This window comes from Macaca mulatta, chromosome 19 (assembly GCF_049350105.2).
Source record: "Macaca mulatta isolate MMU2019108-1 chromosome 19, T2T-MMU8v2.0, whole genome shotgun sequence".
Lineage (NCBI taxonomy): Eukaryota > Metazoa > Chordata > Mammalia > Primates > Cercopithecidae > Macaca > Macaca mulatta.
In genome coordinates, this window is record NC_133424.1 from 48,291,231 (window position 1) to 48,308,599 (window position 17,369).

Consider the following 17,369-nt stretch of genomic DNA (forward strand, 5'->3'; position numbering starts at 1 on the left):
CACAGACAAGGTTATTTTTATTCCTCCTGGTGCCAGGCAGGCCCCCTCCTACCCCAGGCCTTAACAAAACACAAGCTGGAACCACACAGAAAACATTACACACAGCCCAAGCAGAAACACAAGGAGAGGTACACCAGAAGGAATCCAGACTTGAAAGAAACCTCCTCCAGTGCACAAGGAACATTTGTCCCACCAGATACCACAAAGAGAAGACACACACACACAAACACATCCCACACAAATACACACACACACACACACAGATATACAACGCTTACAAAGTGCTGACCAGCTACAGCCAGTTTGGACTAATAAGCGTTGGTTTATGCCAGTTCTAGTTTTTCATGGCTGGTTCTGACTGGTTTAGAATGGCTTCAACTGACCAGAACCTGTTTAGTGTGACTATAGTGAATTTGACCAGCTTGGGCCTGTTTTGACTGACCAAAACCAGTTTATGCCAGTTGTGGTCTTTGTTGGTTTTGATCACATTAGACTCATTTCAACTGGCCACAACTGTTTAATGCCCAGTAAAAATGGCCTCAACAGGTTTGACCACTTTCTTATATCATCTATATCCTCATGCAACCCTTGTCATTTTTTATGAGAGACTTCTTACCAAATGAGGGACATGAGAAATATTAGAACTTGAGCACACAAACAAGAACCACTGACAACCTACAGGGGAATTACCATTATTGTAGATGAAAAAGGACCTTCCATATTTTCTCTTAGACCTTAGAATCTTTTTCACTCTTTCATTGTACAATTTTGAGCACTGTTTTTACTGGTTTTCACAAGTTAGAATTGTTTTATGCCAATTGTGATCAGTCTAAGCTGATTCTGACCAACTTAGACCAATTCCAACTGGTCAAAACTGGTTGGTACTGGGTATTACTGGCCTCGAGCAGCTTGAAGCAGTTTTGATTGGGCAAAATCAGTTCATGCCTATTCTGAATGGTCTTGCCAGTTCTGACCAGTTCCTCTGGCCAAAACTGACTGATACTGGCTCTGACTGGCTACAACTGGCTTGAAAAAATAAGCACCAATTTATGCCACTTCCAATTTGTCATAGCTGGTTCCAACCAACTTAGAATGGTTTCAGCTGGCTACAACCACTTTAGAGGGGCTATAATTAACCTTGACCAGCTTGCACCTGTTTTGACCAGCCAAAATCTGCATATGCCAGCTCTGACTACTCTTGGCCAGTTCCGAAAGGTTTACACTGATTTCAACCAGCCACATTGGTATAGATGGAGTATAACAAGCCTCAACAGGTTTTGATCACTTCAGTGTAGAAGCTATAGCATCATGCAGGCCTTGTCAGTTTCTTTTTGACATATTTCTTACAAAATCAGAGACATCTAGACACACAAGCAAGAAACACTCAAAACCCTTTGAAGAAAGTTTCACTATTATAGATTAAAGGAGATCTTCTACATTCCCTTAGACTTGGAATACTTTTCACTCTTTCATTGTGAAACCAGCCCAATTTTCCAACAAGCTGGATGTCCATAAAACTGAAGCTTGAGAAACTTGTATTTGTACAATGAAATACATTTGCTGCTTGTTGACCAACTCCTCTTCTTTCCCCTCCTGTTTTTATTCTGAGCTATTTAAACCCTTAACTTTAATCAAGGAGGAGGGACGAATTTGAGATTTGACTCCCATCTCACAGGCTGATGTCACCTGGGAAATAATAAGCCTGCTTCCCTGGGATTACTCATCTCACTGATTGGCTTTTTTGCATTAACTAATGGGACCCAAACATAACTCCTGGTGTTTGCTAATAATTGTACAATTTTGAGCACTGGTTTTGACTAGTTTTTATAAGCCAGAAACATATTTTTTTTTGAGATGGAGTCTCATACTGTTGCCCAGGCTGGAGTGCAGTGGCACAATCTCGGCTCACTGCAACCTCTGCCTCCCAGGTTCAAGCAATTCTCCTTGCCTCAGCCTCCCTAGTAGCTGGGATTACAGGTGCCCACCACCATGCCCAGCTAATTTTTTTGTATTTTTAGTAGAGAAGGTGTTCCACTATGTTAGCCAGGCTGGACTCGAACTCCTGACCTCGTGATTCACCTGCTTCGGCCTCCCAAAGTACTGGGATTACAGGCGTGAGCCACCGCACCTGGCCAAGCCAGAAACATTTTAAGCCAATTGTGACTGGTCTTGGCTGGTTCCAATCGGTTTGGATCAATTTCAACTGACTGCAAATGGTTAAGACCGGCTCTGACTGGTGGCAGCCAGTTTGGAATGACCATAATTGGTTAATGCTGGTTCTGACTGGTCATGGCTGGTTCCAAATAGTGTAGATTGGTTTCAACTGCCCAAAATCTGTGTAGCTAGTGTAAAAGGAAAATAAATATCGGGACCCCAAAATCACTAAACCAAAGGAAAAAGTCAAGCTGAGAACTGCATCGGGCAAACCCTGTCTCCCATTTTATTTCTAAATGCGATAGCTACAAAGATAAAAATCTATTATACAAACCTCCCTCACAATTTGTCCACAAGGAAATTTCTATGGGCCTCAAGAGCTTTACCCTAAAACAGTTCTGTTGAATTTAACGCTGGTGAGGTAACTTGATAGCTTATCTTCACAGGTGTGAGACAAAGAACAGAACGCAGTATCCTCTCTGCTCACCTGAGGCAAATGCATATCTGATTGCTTTCTCTGCCCTATTATTTACGTAAAAATTCAAATTCACTAAGCCAGAATGATTCAGTAAAAAGCTAATCAGAGACTCAAAAGAATACAATTTGCCTCTTAGCTACTTATGACCTGGAAGCCCACCGCTTCAAGTTGTCCTGTATTTCCAGACTGAACCAATGTATACCTTACACATATTGATTGATGTCTCATGTCTTCCTAAAATGTATAAAACCAAGCTGTGCCCCAAAAACCTTGGGCACCTGTCATCAGGACCACCTGAGGCTGTGTCACGGGGTGTCCTTAACCTTGACAAAATCAACTTTCTAAATTGATTGAGACCTGTCTCAGATACTTTGGGTTCACAACAGGCTGTATCTGGCCTTGACTGGCTTGGACTGGTTTTGACTGGCCACAATTGGTTTGTCAATTTTGACTGGTCTTGGCCATTTCCAACAAGTTTACACCAGTTTCACCTGACCACAAACGGTTCAGACTGGCTCTGTCTGGCTACCATCAGTTTTGACAGACTGAAGTTACTTTATTCTCTTTCTGACTTGTTATGGCTAGTATTGACCAGCTTTTACCAGTTTCAACTGGCCATGACTGGTTTAGATGAGCTATCACTGGCATTAAACACTTTTGACCATTTCTTTGTAGAAAGGGTATTCTCATGTAATCCTTCTCAGTCTCTTTTTGAGGGACTTTTTACCAAATGGGAGACATTAGTAAAACTAGAACTTGAATGCACAAAGAACTGTACAAGAACCCATATTGTGGTTTCCTTGGAAAGGAACTAGAGAGGCAGGATATGCAGGTTTAGGATTCATTAGTTTTAATAATTTCAATGGGCTCTGAGGTATAAGGGCTGGCCCTAGTGGTTTCATATGTGGCCCTGGGGTGGCTAGAGCAAGTGTTTAGTGGCCCAGATTGTGAGAGCTTAATAAGGCAAGTGGTTGGGGCTGTGGATTCTGGGTTGGTTGATTTGTATTTTAAAGGCACATTCCTGGGAGGAGGACTCCGAAGCAGGGTGGGATGAAGGAGGCAGGAGACCAAGACAAGGTAATACAGACATATTGTTGGATTGCACAGAACAACATGTGTCCAGCACATACATCTAGGGCAGATGTGAAAGCGTCAAGTTTACAGAAGCTTATGCTTAACACTGGTTTGAGTTGGCCTTTCCCCAATGATTGGTGATGTTAAGCATCTTTTCATGTGCTTATTAATGTATTACAATATACAGACTATTCCTTTGGGAAAATGTCTGTTGAAGTCCTTTGTCATTTTTAACTGACTTGTTTACTTTTGGTTATTGTTGAATTTTAGACGTTCTTTGTATGTTCTGGGTAATAGTCCTTTATCAGATAAATGATTTGCCAATAGTGTTTTCTCCCATTTTGTGGGTTGCCATATTACTCTAATGATAGTATCCTCTGATGCACAAAAGTTTTAAATTTTAATGAAGGCCAATTTTTCTATTTTTTTCTTTTGTTGCTTGTGCTTTTTGTGTCATATCCAAGAACCAAATCTAATGTCATGAAGCTGTTGCCCTATGTTTTATTCTAAGGGTTATATAGTTTAAGCTGTTACATTTAGGTATTTGTTCTACTTTATTTTTTGTATATGGTATTAGGTAAGGATCTAAATTCATGCTTCTGCATGTTGGTATCTAGTTTTTCCAAACACTTTTGTTCAGAAGGCTGTTTTTTCCCCCAGTGAGGGAAATGAATGGTCTTGACACACTTGCCAAAAAATCATTTGACCGTATATGTGAGGGTTTATTTCTGAGATCTCTATTATTCCATTGGTTTATATGTCTTTTTGTTTGCCAGTACCACACTATTTTGGTTACTGTAGCATTGCAGTAAGTTTTTAATCAGGAAATGTGAGCCTTCCAACCTTATTCTTTCTCCAGGTTGTTTTAGCTATTCGGGGTCCTTTCAGATTCCATATGAATTTTATGATAAATTTTTATATTTCTCCATAAAATATATGTAGATTGCCTTAGATAGTACTGACTCCCAAAATGCAAATATTGGTCTATATGATGGTGTCCCAAAGGTCTCTTAAGGTCTATTCACTTTTTTCACTCTTTTTTTTTCTGTTCCTCAGACTTTATTATTTTAATTTCCATATCTTCAAACTTGCTCATTCATTCTTCTGCCTGCTCAAATCTGCCTTTGAACCCCTTGGGACTTTTTTATTTCAGCTATTGTACTCCAGAATTTCTTTTTAATGTTTTCTGTTTCTTTACTGATATGTCTATTTTGTTCATAAAATGTGTTCTAGCCAGTTAACTGGCCAAAGAAGTCTACAGTCAATGCTATTCCTATCAAAATACTGTCATTTTTCACAGAAATAGAAAAACTACTCTAAAATTTATACAGAACCAAAAAGAGGCCAAATAACCAAAGCAATTCTAAACAGAAAGAACAAATCTGGAGGCATCACATTACCCAACTTCAAACTACTATAAAGCTACAGTAACCAAAACAGCATGATACTGGTAATTAATAAATAAAACCCACAAACCCACATACACCAATGGAACAGAATAGAGGACCAAGATATAAAGCCACACACCTACAGCCATCTGATCTTTGACAAAGTTGACAAAAATAAGCAAAGCAGAAGAATTCCCTATTCAATAAACAATGCTGGGATAACTGGCTAGACATATGCAAAAGAATGAAACTGGACTCTTATCTTTCAAAATGTACAAAAATTAATTTGAGGTGGACTAAAGATTAAATGTAAGACCTCAGGCCAGGTGCGGTGGCTCACAGCTGTAATCCCAGCACTTTGGGAGGCCAAGGCGGGCCGATCACCTGAGGTCAGGTGTTTGAGACCAGCCTGGCCAACATGGTGAAACCCCGTCTCTACTAAAAACACAAAAATTAGCCGGGCATGATGGCAGGTGCATGTAATCCCCACTACTCAGGAGGCTGAGGCAGGAGAACGGTTTGAATCTAGGAGGCAAAGGTTGCAGTGAGCCAAGATCATGCCACTGCACTCCAGCCTGGGTGACAGGGTGAAAAAAAGAAAAAAGAAAATAAAAAAGACCTCAGACTATAAAAATCCTAGAAGAAAACATAGGAAATACCCTCCTCAACACTAGCTTTGGCAAAGAACTTATGGCTAAGTCTTCAAAAGCAATTGCAGCAAAAACAAAAATTGACAAATGGGACTTAATAAAACTAAAGATCTTCTACATAGCAAAAGAAACTATTAACAAAGTAAAGAGACAACCTACAGAATGAGAGAAAATATTAACAAACTATGCATGTAACAAAGGTCTAACATTCAGAATCTATAAGGAACCTAAACAAATCAAACAAAAAACAAATAAATCAATTTTAAAATGGGCAAAAGACATGAACAAACACTTCTCAAAGGAAGACATACACGTGTCCAACAAACATGAAAAAATGTTCATCATCACTAATCATTAGAGAAACGCAAATCAAAACCACAATGAGATACCATCTCACACCAGTCAGAATGGCGATTGTAAAAAAGGTAACAGGTGATGACAAGGCTGTGCAGAAGAGGGAATGCGTATACACTGTTAGTGGGAATGTAAATTTAGTTCAGCCACTGTGGAAAGCAGTTTGGAGATTTCTCAAAGACCCTAGAACTACTATTTGACCTGACAACCCCATTCCTGGGTATATACACAACGGAAAAATAAATTGCTCTTCCAAAAGACACATGCACTCATATGTTCATCTTCATTGCAGTGCTATTCACAATAGCAAAGACAAGGAATTAACCGAGGTGCCCACCAATAGTGAACTGGATACAGAAAATGTATTACATACATACCATGGAACACTACACAGCCACAACAATGGAATACTACACAGCCACAGCAAAGAGTGAAATCATGTCCTTTGCAGCAACATTGATCCAGTTGGAGGCCATTATCCTAAGCTAATTAACGTGGCAACCGAAAACCAAACACCACATGCTTTCACTTATAAGTGGGAGCTAAGCATTGAGTACACCTGGACATAAAGATGGGCACGATAGTCACTGGGGATGACTAGAGGAGGGAGAGAGAAAGGAGGATATGGGCTGAAAAACTACCTATTAGGTAGTAAACTTACTACCCAAGTGACAGGATCATGTGTACCCCAAACCTCAGCATCACACAATATACTCATCTAGCAAACTTGCACATGTACCCGCTCAATCCAAAATAAAACTTGGGAAAAAAGAGAAAAGCAATTAAATGAGTTTTTTTGTAGACAACAAATAATTGGGTCTTATTTTTATATGCACTTTGACAGTCTCTGTCTTTTAATGATTGTTGCATGTTTCTTATGTACAATTTGCATGCAACAAAATGCATAAATCTTAAGTGTACCATTTGCTGAGTTTTGACAAATGCATAATATGTTGAATATGTATGTTTAGTCAACCTGTTCAGCATCAGGCTCCTGCCCCAACACTTCCTCCTTCGGAATGCCTATTTCTGGTCGTGGCCAGAGGCACACTACCCAGTCTGTGGACGGCCACTTTGCTGGCTGCAACCCTTTATAAAAAATAAAGTCTCCTCTGTTTTTTACATTTAAATAGTGTATGGCCAGGCACAGTGGCTCACGCCTGTAATCCCAGCATTTGGGGAGGCCAGGGTGGGTGGATGATTTGAGGTCAGGAGTTCAAGACAGTTCCAACATGTGAAACCCCATGTCTACTAAAAATACAAAAAAATTAGCCAGACCTGGTGGCATGCACCTGTAATCCCAGCTACTCGGGAGGCTGAGGCAGGAGAATCACTTGAACCTGAGAGGCGGAAGTTACAGTGAGCCGAGATCACACCACTGCTCTCCAGCCTGGGCAACAGAGTAAGACTCCATTTCAAAAAAAAAAAAAAAGAAAGAAAGAAAGAAAAAAAATCTGTAGTTTTTCTTAAAGTTAACATATCCATATCAGTACTTAGTGGCCCACGAAGGGAAGGTAAAAAGGGTAGCTCCATTGGATCCTACCTAATCAATATTTCCTCTATCTTAACTTGGGTTGCCATAACAAAATTGCATATACTCAGTGGCTTAAACAACAAAAATTAATTTTCTCACAGTTCTGGAAGCTGGAAAGTCCGAGATAAGGTGCCAGCATGGTCCACTTTTGGTGCGGGCTCTCTTCCTGGCTTGCAGATGGCTGCCTTCTTGCTATGTCCTCATATGGCTTTTCCTAGATGCAGGAGACAGACAGAAAGAGAGAGAGAGCCCCTCTTCCTATTTTTGTAAGACCACCAATTCTATCAGATGAGGATCCCACCCTTATGACCTTAATTAACTTCAATTACCTCCTAAAAGCTCTATCTCCAAAATAGCCACATTGAGGGTTAGGGCTTCAACCTCTGAATTTTGGGAGGACACAGTTTAGTTCATAGCACCCTCCAAAGGATACTCCTCTCCTTTGACATGTGTGACGTTAACCACAACCATCACACGTCACACAGGTGGATAGGGTTCCTGACTATAAAGCTTCAACAACCAAAAGCCTGGAGCTACCCTTGGTTCTGGAAGCTTCTTTACTTTTACTTTGAAGTTTTCAGTTCCCATTGAGGGAGACCCTCATCCCACCTGTTAGATGAATCATTTTTCTTCTTGGCCAAACTGGAGACTGCGTGGAATCACTTTTATTCTTCCGCAATATCATTCCAGAGCCAGAAGAGACAGCTTTATATTACAGCACCCAGGTGAGACCTGGGAAGCTGGCCCCGTATTCCCGACATTCCGCACTGCGGCCTTCCATTGAGTGACTGCAGCTGACTGCCAATTCCCAGAACTATAAGCTTATGTTTACAATCAAGGACTCTTCCACCTGCCTTACACACAAACTCAGCAGAGTCATTTTATTTTTTTTTAGTTACTTTTTTTTTTAAGACAGAGTCTCGCTCTGTAGCCCAGGCTGGAGTGCAGTGGTGGGATCTCGGCTCACTGTAACCTCTGCCTCTCGGGTTCAAGCGATTCTCCTGCCTCAGCCTCCCGAGTAACTAGGACTACAGTTGTGTGCCACCACGCCCAGCTAATTTTTTTTTTTTTTTTTAGTACAAACCCTGTCTCTACTATATATCAAAAGGTCTTTTCAGGTCAGGAAGCCATACAAGTGCGCAGTGTGTGTATACTAGCCAGGACCAGTCTGTGCTCAGTGGTCTTTTCATCAGGAGAAAGTTACTGAAGTTAGTCTCTTGTCCGGTCAAAGCTATAGTTACAGCTGGTGGAATAGGGGGTGGGGTCAGTCAGCATCTGGTGGAGCTGAAAATTGTTTTAATATTGTTTATGTTGAGGCCAGTGCTTGTTTAGCTGCCAGAGAGGAAAAAAAAAAAAAACCTTGTGGCAGTTAGAACATACTTTATTCTTTTTTTTTTTTTTTTTTTTTTTGAGACGGAGTTTCGTTCTTGTTGCCCAGGCTGGAGTGCAGAAGCATGATTTCAGCTCACTATAACCTCCGCCTTCTGGGTTCAAGTGATTCTCCTGCCTCAGCCTCCCGAGTAGCTGAGATTACAGGCATGTGCCACCACGCCCAGCTAATTTTATATTTTTAGTAGAGACGGGTTTCTCCATGTTGGTCAGACTGGTCTCGAACTCCTGACCTCAGGTGATCCTCCCGCCTCAGCCTACCAAAGTACTGGGATTACAGGCGTGAGCCACCGCGCCTGGTCAGAAAATAATTTATTCCTTAAGTATAGGGAGATGTGACCTATTCCTTGCCTGGCATGGCCTTGCGTCCAGTTTATGTCTTATTGCCACAAAGCATCTGTTCTGTCAATCTTATGATCTCTGTTTTAGCATTCATGTTGGTCAGTTGTTATATTTAAACCACAAAAGAGAAGGGTATAATGAGGCCTGTCTAACCTTCCATCCTGTCATGGCTGGGAACTAAGTATTTAAGAGTTTTCTGGGGGCCGGGCACGGCGGCTTTATACCTGTAATCCCAGCACTTTGCGAGGCTGAGGGAGCCAGATCACCTGAGGCTGGGAGTTCAAGACCAGCCTGACCAACATGGAGAAACCCCATCTCTACTAAAAATACAAAATTAGCTGGGCGTGGTGGTGCATGCCTGTAGTCCCAGCGACTCGGGAGGCTAAGGCAGGAGAATCCCTTGAACTTCGGAGGCACAGGTTGCAGTGAGCCAAGATGGTGCCACCGCACTCCAGCCTGGGCAACAAGAGCAAAACTCTGTCTCAAAAACAACAACAACAAAAAGAGTTTTCTGGGGTCCCCTTGGCCACAAGGGGGTCCATTCAGTCAGGGAGTGGTTTAGGATTTTAGGTTTATAAATCTTAGGGAAAGACTCCCAGGAGAGTAAGTAAGACATAAAGCCATATCATGTAAAGATGTAAGTGTATGTCACTGTTATAATAGGCAGGGTTATAATATTAAAATAATGATAATGATGATGTTAACAATGTCCTCTTCCTATGGGGCGGGGATGCAGGAGTAACCAGCCTTCTCAGGAGAAGTATTATGGCTACACTATTACCACTGTACTACTTTATAACTACAGCATGATCACATACACTATAACCAAGCCTGGGAGTGATCACAGTAATGATGTCCTTTCAGGTGCAGCATTGCATAGGGGTTAATAGAATGGACTCTGTAGTCAGCCAGCCTGGGTTTGAATTTCCCTGTGCTATTTACAAGTTTTGTGATCTTGGAAAATTCCTTTATTCCTCCGTGACACATTCTTTGTGCGGGAAACAAGTATAATTGTGCTCATCTCAAGCATTAGAGGATTGAACGAACCTAGAACATGGCCTGGTACACATTAAACACTTAACTAAAATCTGCTGTCATCATTATTGTCATCACAATTAGCACTGTGTACTGGGTGCCACATCATTTATGCTTCACAAAGACCTTATAATGTGCAGACTATTTCCCTCTGGGTTACAAGATTGTCATTATTCAACAGTGGTATCAATTGCAACGATAATGGTAACATAAATGCAAATAACCACAATATCAGTGTGGTAGCCAGCCTCCAAGATTGCCCTCAATCAATCTTATCTCCTGATATTCAAACTCTGTACAAAGTCCTCTTTCACGATAAATAGAATTGACCACTGTAACCAATACATTCACTATGTGGTGAACACACTCAAGTATTCTTATGGTGGGTTCCATGAGGTGAGAAACTGAGGCTTTCACCTTCTGCTCATAGTCATGTGAGCTTAGAATCAGATCCAATTAGCCCCAGTTAGCCTTCAGATGACTGCAATTCCGGCCAACATCCTGATTGCAACCTCATGAGAGTTCCTGAGCCAGAATCACCTAGCTAAACTGTGCCTAGATTTCCAGCCCTCAGAGAGTGTGTGGGAGGATAAGTGTTTATTATTACGTTAAGCCACTAAGTTTTGAGTAATATGTTACATACAACTAGCGACAAATAATTAATATGGTTGTCCTAGTCTGTTTGGGATGCTATAACAAAATCCCTAGGCTGGGGGATTTATAAACAAGAAAAATTTATTGCTCACAGTTCTGGTGGCTGAAAAGTCCAAGATCAAGATGCCAGCACATTCAGTGTCTGGCGAGGATTGTCTGCTTCATAGATGGCGACTGCTTGCTGTGTTCTCGCATGGCAGAAAGGAAGAGAAACTCCCTTGGCCCTCTTTTGTAAGCCCATGAATTGCATTCCTGAAAGCAAAACCCTCATGACCTAATCACCTACCAAAGACTCCATCCTCTTAATATTATCTCAATGGGAAACTGATTTCAATATGTAAATTTGGTGGGGGGAGGCACAAATTTAGACCATAGCAGCAGTCAACACTGTATTGTAAATGTGCCCATTTTCCACAATATAATGGAACACACCATGGGTTTTCAGGATTGGCATTTATTGTAGGCACAAACTTAATATAACTCAAATGATTGTACTAATGTGCTTCTTATATTGTCCTTTTCACAAATGTAAACAGAGAACACCATTTTTTGTTTTAATAGCAGTATTCCTTGTTATAATAAATATTAAAATAACACCATAATAAAATCACTAAGGTTACAACCTCACTGTGCTGAATTCACAGAGGGTGGAAAACATCACCCCAGGGATGGGACTCCTGTGTTTATATAACAAACACCTGAAGGTGGCAGAAACTAGCAGAGACAGAGGATTTCTCAGCATCGGAATTGATACGTTGCTATTTATGATATCTGAATAATTTAGAGGCATAGAATAAATAATGACAAGGATTCTGATATTTGTTATAAAGTATAATTGTGTTGATTATATTTAAAATCATTAATAGAAACAATGTAATTGTAGAATTAAGTATAACTGTAAGTGGTATGGTATGGCATGGTGTATGGTATGGTATGATATGAGGAATGTGGAGTAGAGTATAGTGGGGTGGGGTAGGATATACCATAGATAATAGTCACATTGGGTTGGGTGCGGTGGCTCAGGCCTGTAATCCCAAAGCTTTGGTGGCTGAGGTGGGCAAATCATGAGGTCAGGAGATCGAGACCATCCTGGCCAATGTGGTGAAACCCCGTCTCTACTAAAAATACAAAAAATTAGGCCGGGCGCGGTGGCTCACACCTGTAATCCCAGCACTTTGGGAGGCCGAGGCGGGCGGATCACAAGGTCAGGAGATCGAGACCACGGTGAAACCCCGTCTCTACTAAAAATACAAAAAATTAGCCGGGCGCGGTGGCAGGCGCCTGTAGTCCCAGCTACTTGGGAGGCTGAGGCAGGAGAATGGCAGGAACCCGGGAGGCAGAGCTTGCAGTGAGCCGAGATTGCGCCACTGCACTCCAGCCAGGGGACAGAGAGAGACTCCGTCTCAAAAAAAAAAAAAAAAAAAAAAAAAAAATAGCTAGGTGTGGTGCCGGGTGCCTGTAATCCCAGCTACTCGGAGGCTGAGGCAGGAGAATCCCTTGAACCTGGGAGGCAGAGGTTGCAGTGAGCCAAGATCGCGCCACTGCACTCCAGCCTGGGCGACAGAGCGAGACTCCATCTGAAAAAACTAAAAAAATAGTCACTATTTGGCACTAGTAGCCCAGTTGAATGCTAAGGGTGGAGGGTGTGATTCATCCTGGCATTATGGGAAGTGTCCATGACAACCTTGGCTTTAAGCTGACTTTGGCCACAGGGTCAATATCTGCCACACTGCGTCACATCCATTATCCAACAAGGCACCTGAGCCCCAGAACTCTCAGCCCTGCCACATTCCTCTTGCTCCTGGGGTTCCACAATTTCCAGCGGCTGCTCAAGTGGAGGAGGTGGAGCAGATGACACTGACAATGGGATACAGGATAGAAAGTGCTAGGGTAGATGCTGATGGGAGTGGCCCCCTGCCTATGGATCTCCCACTACTGCCCCTTTCCCCCTCTACGTGGCCTGACACTGTGACCAGGAGGAGGCTAAGTTAGGAGATCTTGTAAACAGTGGGGAATGTAGGTAGGTAGGATACTCAGTTGGGCACTGCCCTGATGTGGAGTTAGAGCTGGGTGTGCTGGACCATGGTGGGAGGAGGCATTAAATCTTGAATTAGAAGACCTGAACCCACCCCACCAACTTCCCCACGCATGTAACCAATCTGTGTGGGGCATTTGGTCAACCTCAATATTATTGCTATTATTCATTCATCCATTTAACAAGCTTGTACTGAGCGTCTGCTTTGAGCTGGCACCGTGCTGGGTGCCTGGGATACAGCAGAAACAAGACAGACAAAGTCTGGGTCTCATAAGGCTGATGATCCAGTGAGGAAGAGGGATGAGAAACCAAAAAAAAGGAATATTTAATCAGGTCAGATAGTAGTAGTATTTGCAATGCAAATATAGTACAAAATAAGGGAGCAGCAAGTGAGCCTAGAGATGTGTTACCTCAATGGAAGGATGCCATGGGGGTGGAAGCACTCCAAAGGTGGAAGAGGAAAGCAAGATGCATGGGTGCTGGAGAAGCAGAGTACTCTCAAAACGGTCAATGAAAAGGCTCAAAGCCAGAGAAAGCATCCTTGATGTTAAAACAGCCAGAATTGAGATGCCTGACAAATAAAAATGTTGACTAACTCCAACTGCGGGCTCTCTGGACCCTATAGCCTCTTTTATTGTAGTTCTATCTTTACACTACAAACATTAAATGCAACTATGTGAAAGTAGAAATAACCAAAATATTATGTGAAAGTTTGATATGTAAAATATTAAAATTAGGTAATCATATAAAATAAAATATATACTATAAAACAGGTACTATTCTATAAAATACAAACTATTTTATTGAAGGAATATACAGTAATAAATAGTACAATATGCTATATAACATACTGTAGACACAATTTCCTATAGTATGTGATGACAGGTGCATATAAAATTAAAATATATAAATCTAGTTATTTACATTTATAAATCTTTTATCAAATGTAATTCAAGTTATCACATGGTAAAATATAACAGTACTTTTGAGATTCATCCATGTTGTAGCAGGTGTCAATAAACCATTTTTTATATCTGAGCAGCCCTCCATAGAATCGGTGCACACAATGTGTTTAATCTCTCATCCACTGATGTACATTTGTGTTGTTTCCTCATTTTGGCAATTATACAATTGCTGTGAACATTGGAGTGTAGGTTTTCATGTAAACAGAATTTTTATTTCATCTAAGGTAAACACCTAAGTGTGGGGTTGCTGAGTCATATGATCAATGTATGGTTAATAGTGTAAGAAGCTGCCAAACTTTTGTGCAGAGTGGACAGACCATTTTATATTCCTACAAGCAACGCAGGGAAATTTCCATCAGTCTGTATTCTCGCCAATGTATGGTACATTTTCATTTTTAGCCATTCTAAAAGCCCATTCTATAGCAGTATCTCATTGCGGTTTAATTTGGATTTTCCTGATAATTAAAGATGTTGAGCATCTTTTCATCACCTTATTTTCCATTTGTTTTCATATAACCATATGGATGAATCTCAAACACATCACGTTAAATGAAAGCACTCCGACTCAAAAGGAGATATATATACACATACAAAACACACACACACACACACACACACACACAGTGACTCCACTTATACAATATTATGGAAAAGGCAGAACTATAGAGACAGAAACAGACTGGTGATTGCCAAGGTCTGGGAGTGGGAAAAGGGACTAAAAAGTCTCTTTCACTCATACAGTTTCTCTCCAGTATGAATTCTATGATGTGTAATCAACTCTGACTTCTGTCGAAAGGTCTTCCCACATTCAGAACAGATGTAGGGCTTTTCTCCCGTATGAGTTTTCTGGTGCTTACTGAGATTTGACCTGCCACTAAAGGCCTTCCCACACTCGGCACACACATAGGGTTTCTCTCCTGTGTGAACTGGCTGATGCACCAGGAGCTGAGACTTAGAGGTAAAGGACTTCCCACAGTCACTGCATTCATAAGGCCTCTCTCCAGTATGAATTCTTTGATGAGTAACAAAGTTTGACTTGCGGATGAAAGCTCTTCCACACTCAGTGCATACATAGGGTTTCTCTCCTGTATGAATTTTCTGATGAACAATGAGTATTGATTTCCGGTTGAAAGCTTTCCCACATTCGTGGCATTCATACTGTCTCTCTCCAGTATGAATTTTCTGGTGTATATTGAGGTGTGACTTCTGAGTGAAGGCTTTTCCACAAGTACTGCATTCATAAGGCTTCTCCCCAGTATGGATTCTCTGATGTGTAATCAAGTCTGACCTCTGGGTGAAGGCCTTTCCACATTTGGAACATATATAAGATTTCTCTCCTATATGAGTTTTCTGATGTGTAATGAGATTTGACCGGTTGGTGAATGCCTTCCCACATTTATTGCACATGTAGGGTTTTTCTCCTGTGTGAATTCATTTATGAAAAATGGAGTTGTGACTTGGAAGTAAACAATTTCCCACAGTGACCACATTTATAAGGTTTTTCTGCAGTATGAATTATTTGATATGCAATCAAATGTGCCTTCTGAATGAAGGCCAGTCCACATTTCATGCATATATATGATAAGAAAGAAATTAGAGCAGTTCTTTCTCTTGATTGTAATGTTGATTTCATGATTAGATACAATTGTCAAAACTCAGAGCTCTACACTAAAAAGTGTGAATATTACTCAATGTAAATTATACCTCAATAAATATAACATTAAAAATATTTCAGTTATGTCCACACAAAAAGCCTGCACAGATATTTATAGCAGCTTTCCTTATAATTGCCAAAACTTGGAAGCATCCGACAGTCCTTCAGTAGGTGAATAAATAAACCTCCAGACAATGGAACATAATTTGGCGCTAAAAAGAAGTGCAATATCAAGCCATGAAAAGACATGGAGGAAACTTAAATCTGCATTACTAAGTGAAAGAAGTCAATCTGAAAAGGCTACAACCTGTATGATTTCAACTATATGATATAAACGGTAAAAGGTAAAACTATGGAGACAGAAAAAAGGTTGCCAGGGTTAGAGGGGACAAAGGGAAGACAGGCAGAACACAGAGGATTTTTAGGGCAGTGAAACTACTCTGTGTATAACGGTGGATACGTGCCATGATCCACTTGTTCCAACAAGCGGAAAGTACAAGATACATTCTATGGTGTTACACCAAGAATGAACCCTAGAGACTTGGGGTGACAATGAGTGTCAGTGGAGGTTCACCAATTATAACAAATATACTACTCTGAGAGGAATGCTGATAATGTGGGAGGCTATGCATATGTGGATCAGGGGATATATGGGAAACCTCTGTAATTTCTACCCAATTTTGCTTTGAACCTAAAACCACTCTAAAAAATAGAGCCTTCTGTACATATGGGTATATGCATATACACATAGATGTAAGTACTATAATATTGTTACAATACATATATAAGAGAAATAATCAAAAGTCATTTACAACAAATTGTTTCCCTTCATAAGGCTTGGGCATACGGAGGATAGTCAGATGCTTATGTTGACTGATGACTAATATTAACAGGATGCTCTCATTGGGCCCTGCTGGCTCAGATCCCCTCTATCAGGTGACCCAAAAAAAGTCACTTCATTCTCCCATAATCCCATTTTACAAGTGAGGCAATTGAGGCCCAGAGGAGGTTTCTGTGAAGGCTGAGAGTCCCTACGTGGATCAGTGTTGGCACCAGAATTTGAACCAACATAGACAGCTTTCACTGTTCTGCTCACACCACTACTCATGTAGTAGACAGGAAGCCCAGCTTGTGATCTCCTGAGATCTCCAGATCATCCTTGGCCCACCCTGGGTCCATCATTCCATTGTGCCTTGGGGGGACCTCAGAGGAAATGGTCTATGAAGCTGGGACCTCGTCCTCATCACCATCTTCCAGGGATCATGATCAAGCAAACATGGAGATGCAATTTTGGAGAAAGTACAGTAGGCAAGAGTGACTAAGGCACCTCATGAAGCAATGTGGGAAGTTGGGAATCAGCAGACATTGGATTAACAGGGGCCAATGGGGAGCCAAGAGATACCATCAAAATTTAAGGAGGGGTCAGACACTGTGTTAGTGATTAATGGGCATCAATAGACATTGGGCTAGTTTTTGTTTTTTTAAACTGGGGTCCTATAAAGAAGGGGACAGAAGAGGCTCCAAAATACAGTTGGGAAAGGTGGACATTATGGTTCATTGTAAGCCACTGCCCTTACCTGAATGAAAGGAAGGAAGTCAACAGCATCCACCGTATCGAAGGCATTCCCACATGCTGGGTTAGGGACAGTTAGATACTGCTAGG

At 41.2% G+C, this 17,369-nt stretch overlaps 3 protein-coding genes across 3 annotated transcripts in view; 1 reads left to right on the forward strand and 2 right to left on the reverse strand.

Moving 5' to 3' along the window:
- ZNF875 (zinc finger protein 875) overlaps positions 1-17,369 on the forward strand; it is a 406,705-nt gene that overhangs the window by 261,234 nt on the left and 128,102 nt on the right. The gene's annotated exons all lie outside the window — the stretch shown is intronic.
- Positions 13,872-15,459, reverse strand: LOC106994730 (uncharacterized). Its single transcript, XM_028839043.2, has one exon. The coding sequence runs from the start codon at positions 15,457-15,459 to the stop codon at positions 14,782-14,784; it is 678 nt and encodes a 225-aa protein (XP_028694876.2). The 3' UTR covers positions 13,872-14,781.
- LOC100424957 (uncharacterized) overlaps positions 13,872-17,369 on the reverse strand; it is a 28,109-nt gene continuing 24,611 nt past the window's right edge. The window contains exon 6 of the mRNA XM_077982396.1: positions 13,872-15,473. The gene's annotated coding sequence lies outside the window, so the exon portion shown is untranslated. The remainder of the gene's footprint in view (positions 15,474-17,369) is intronic.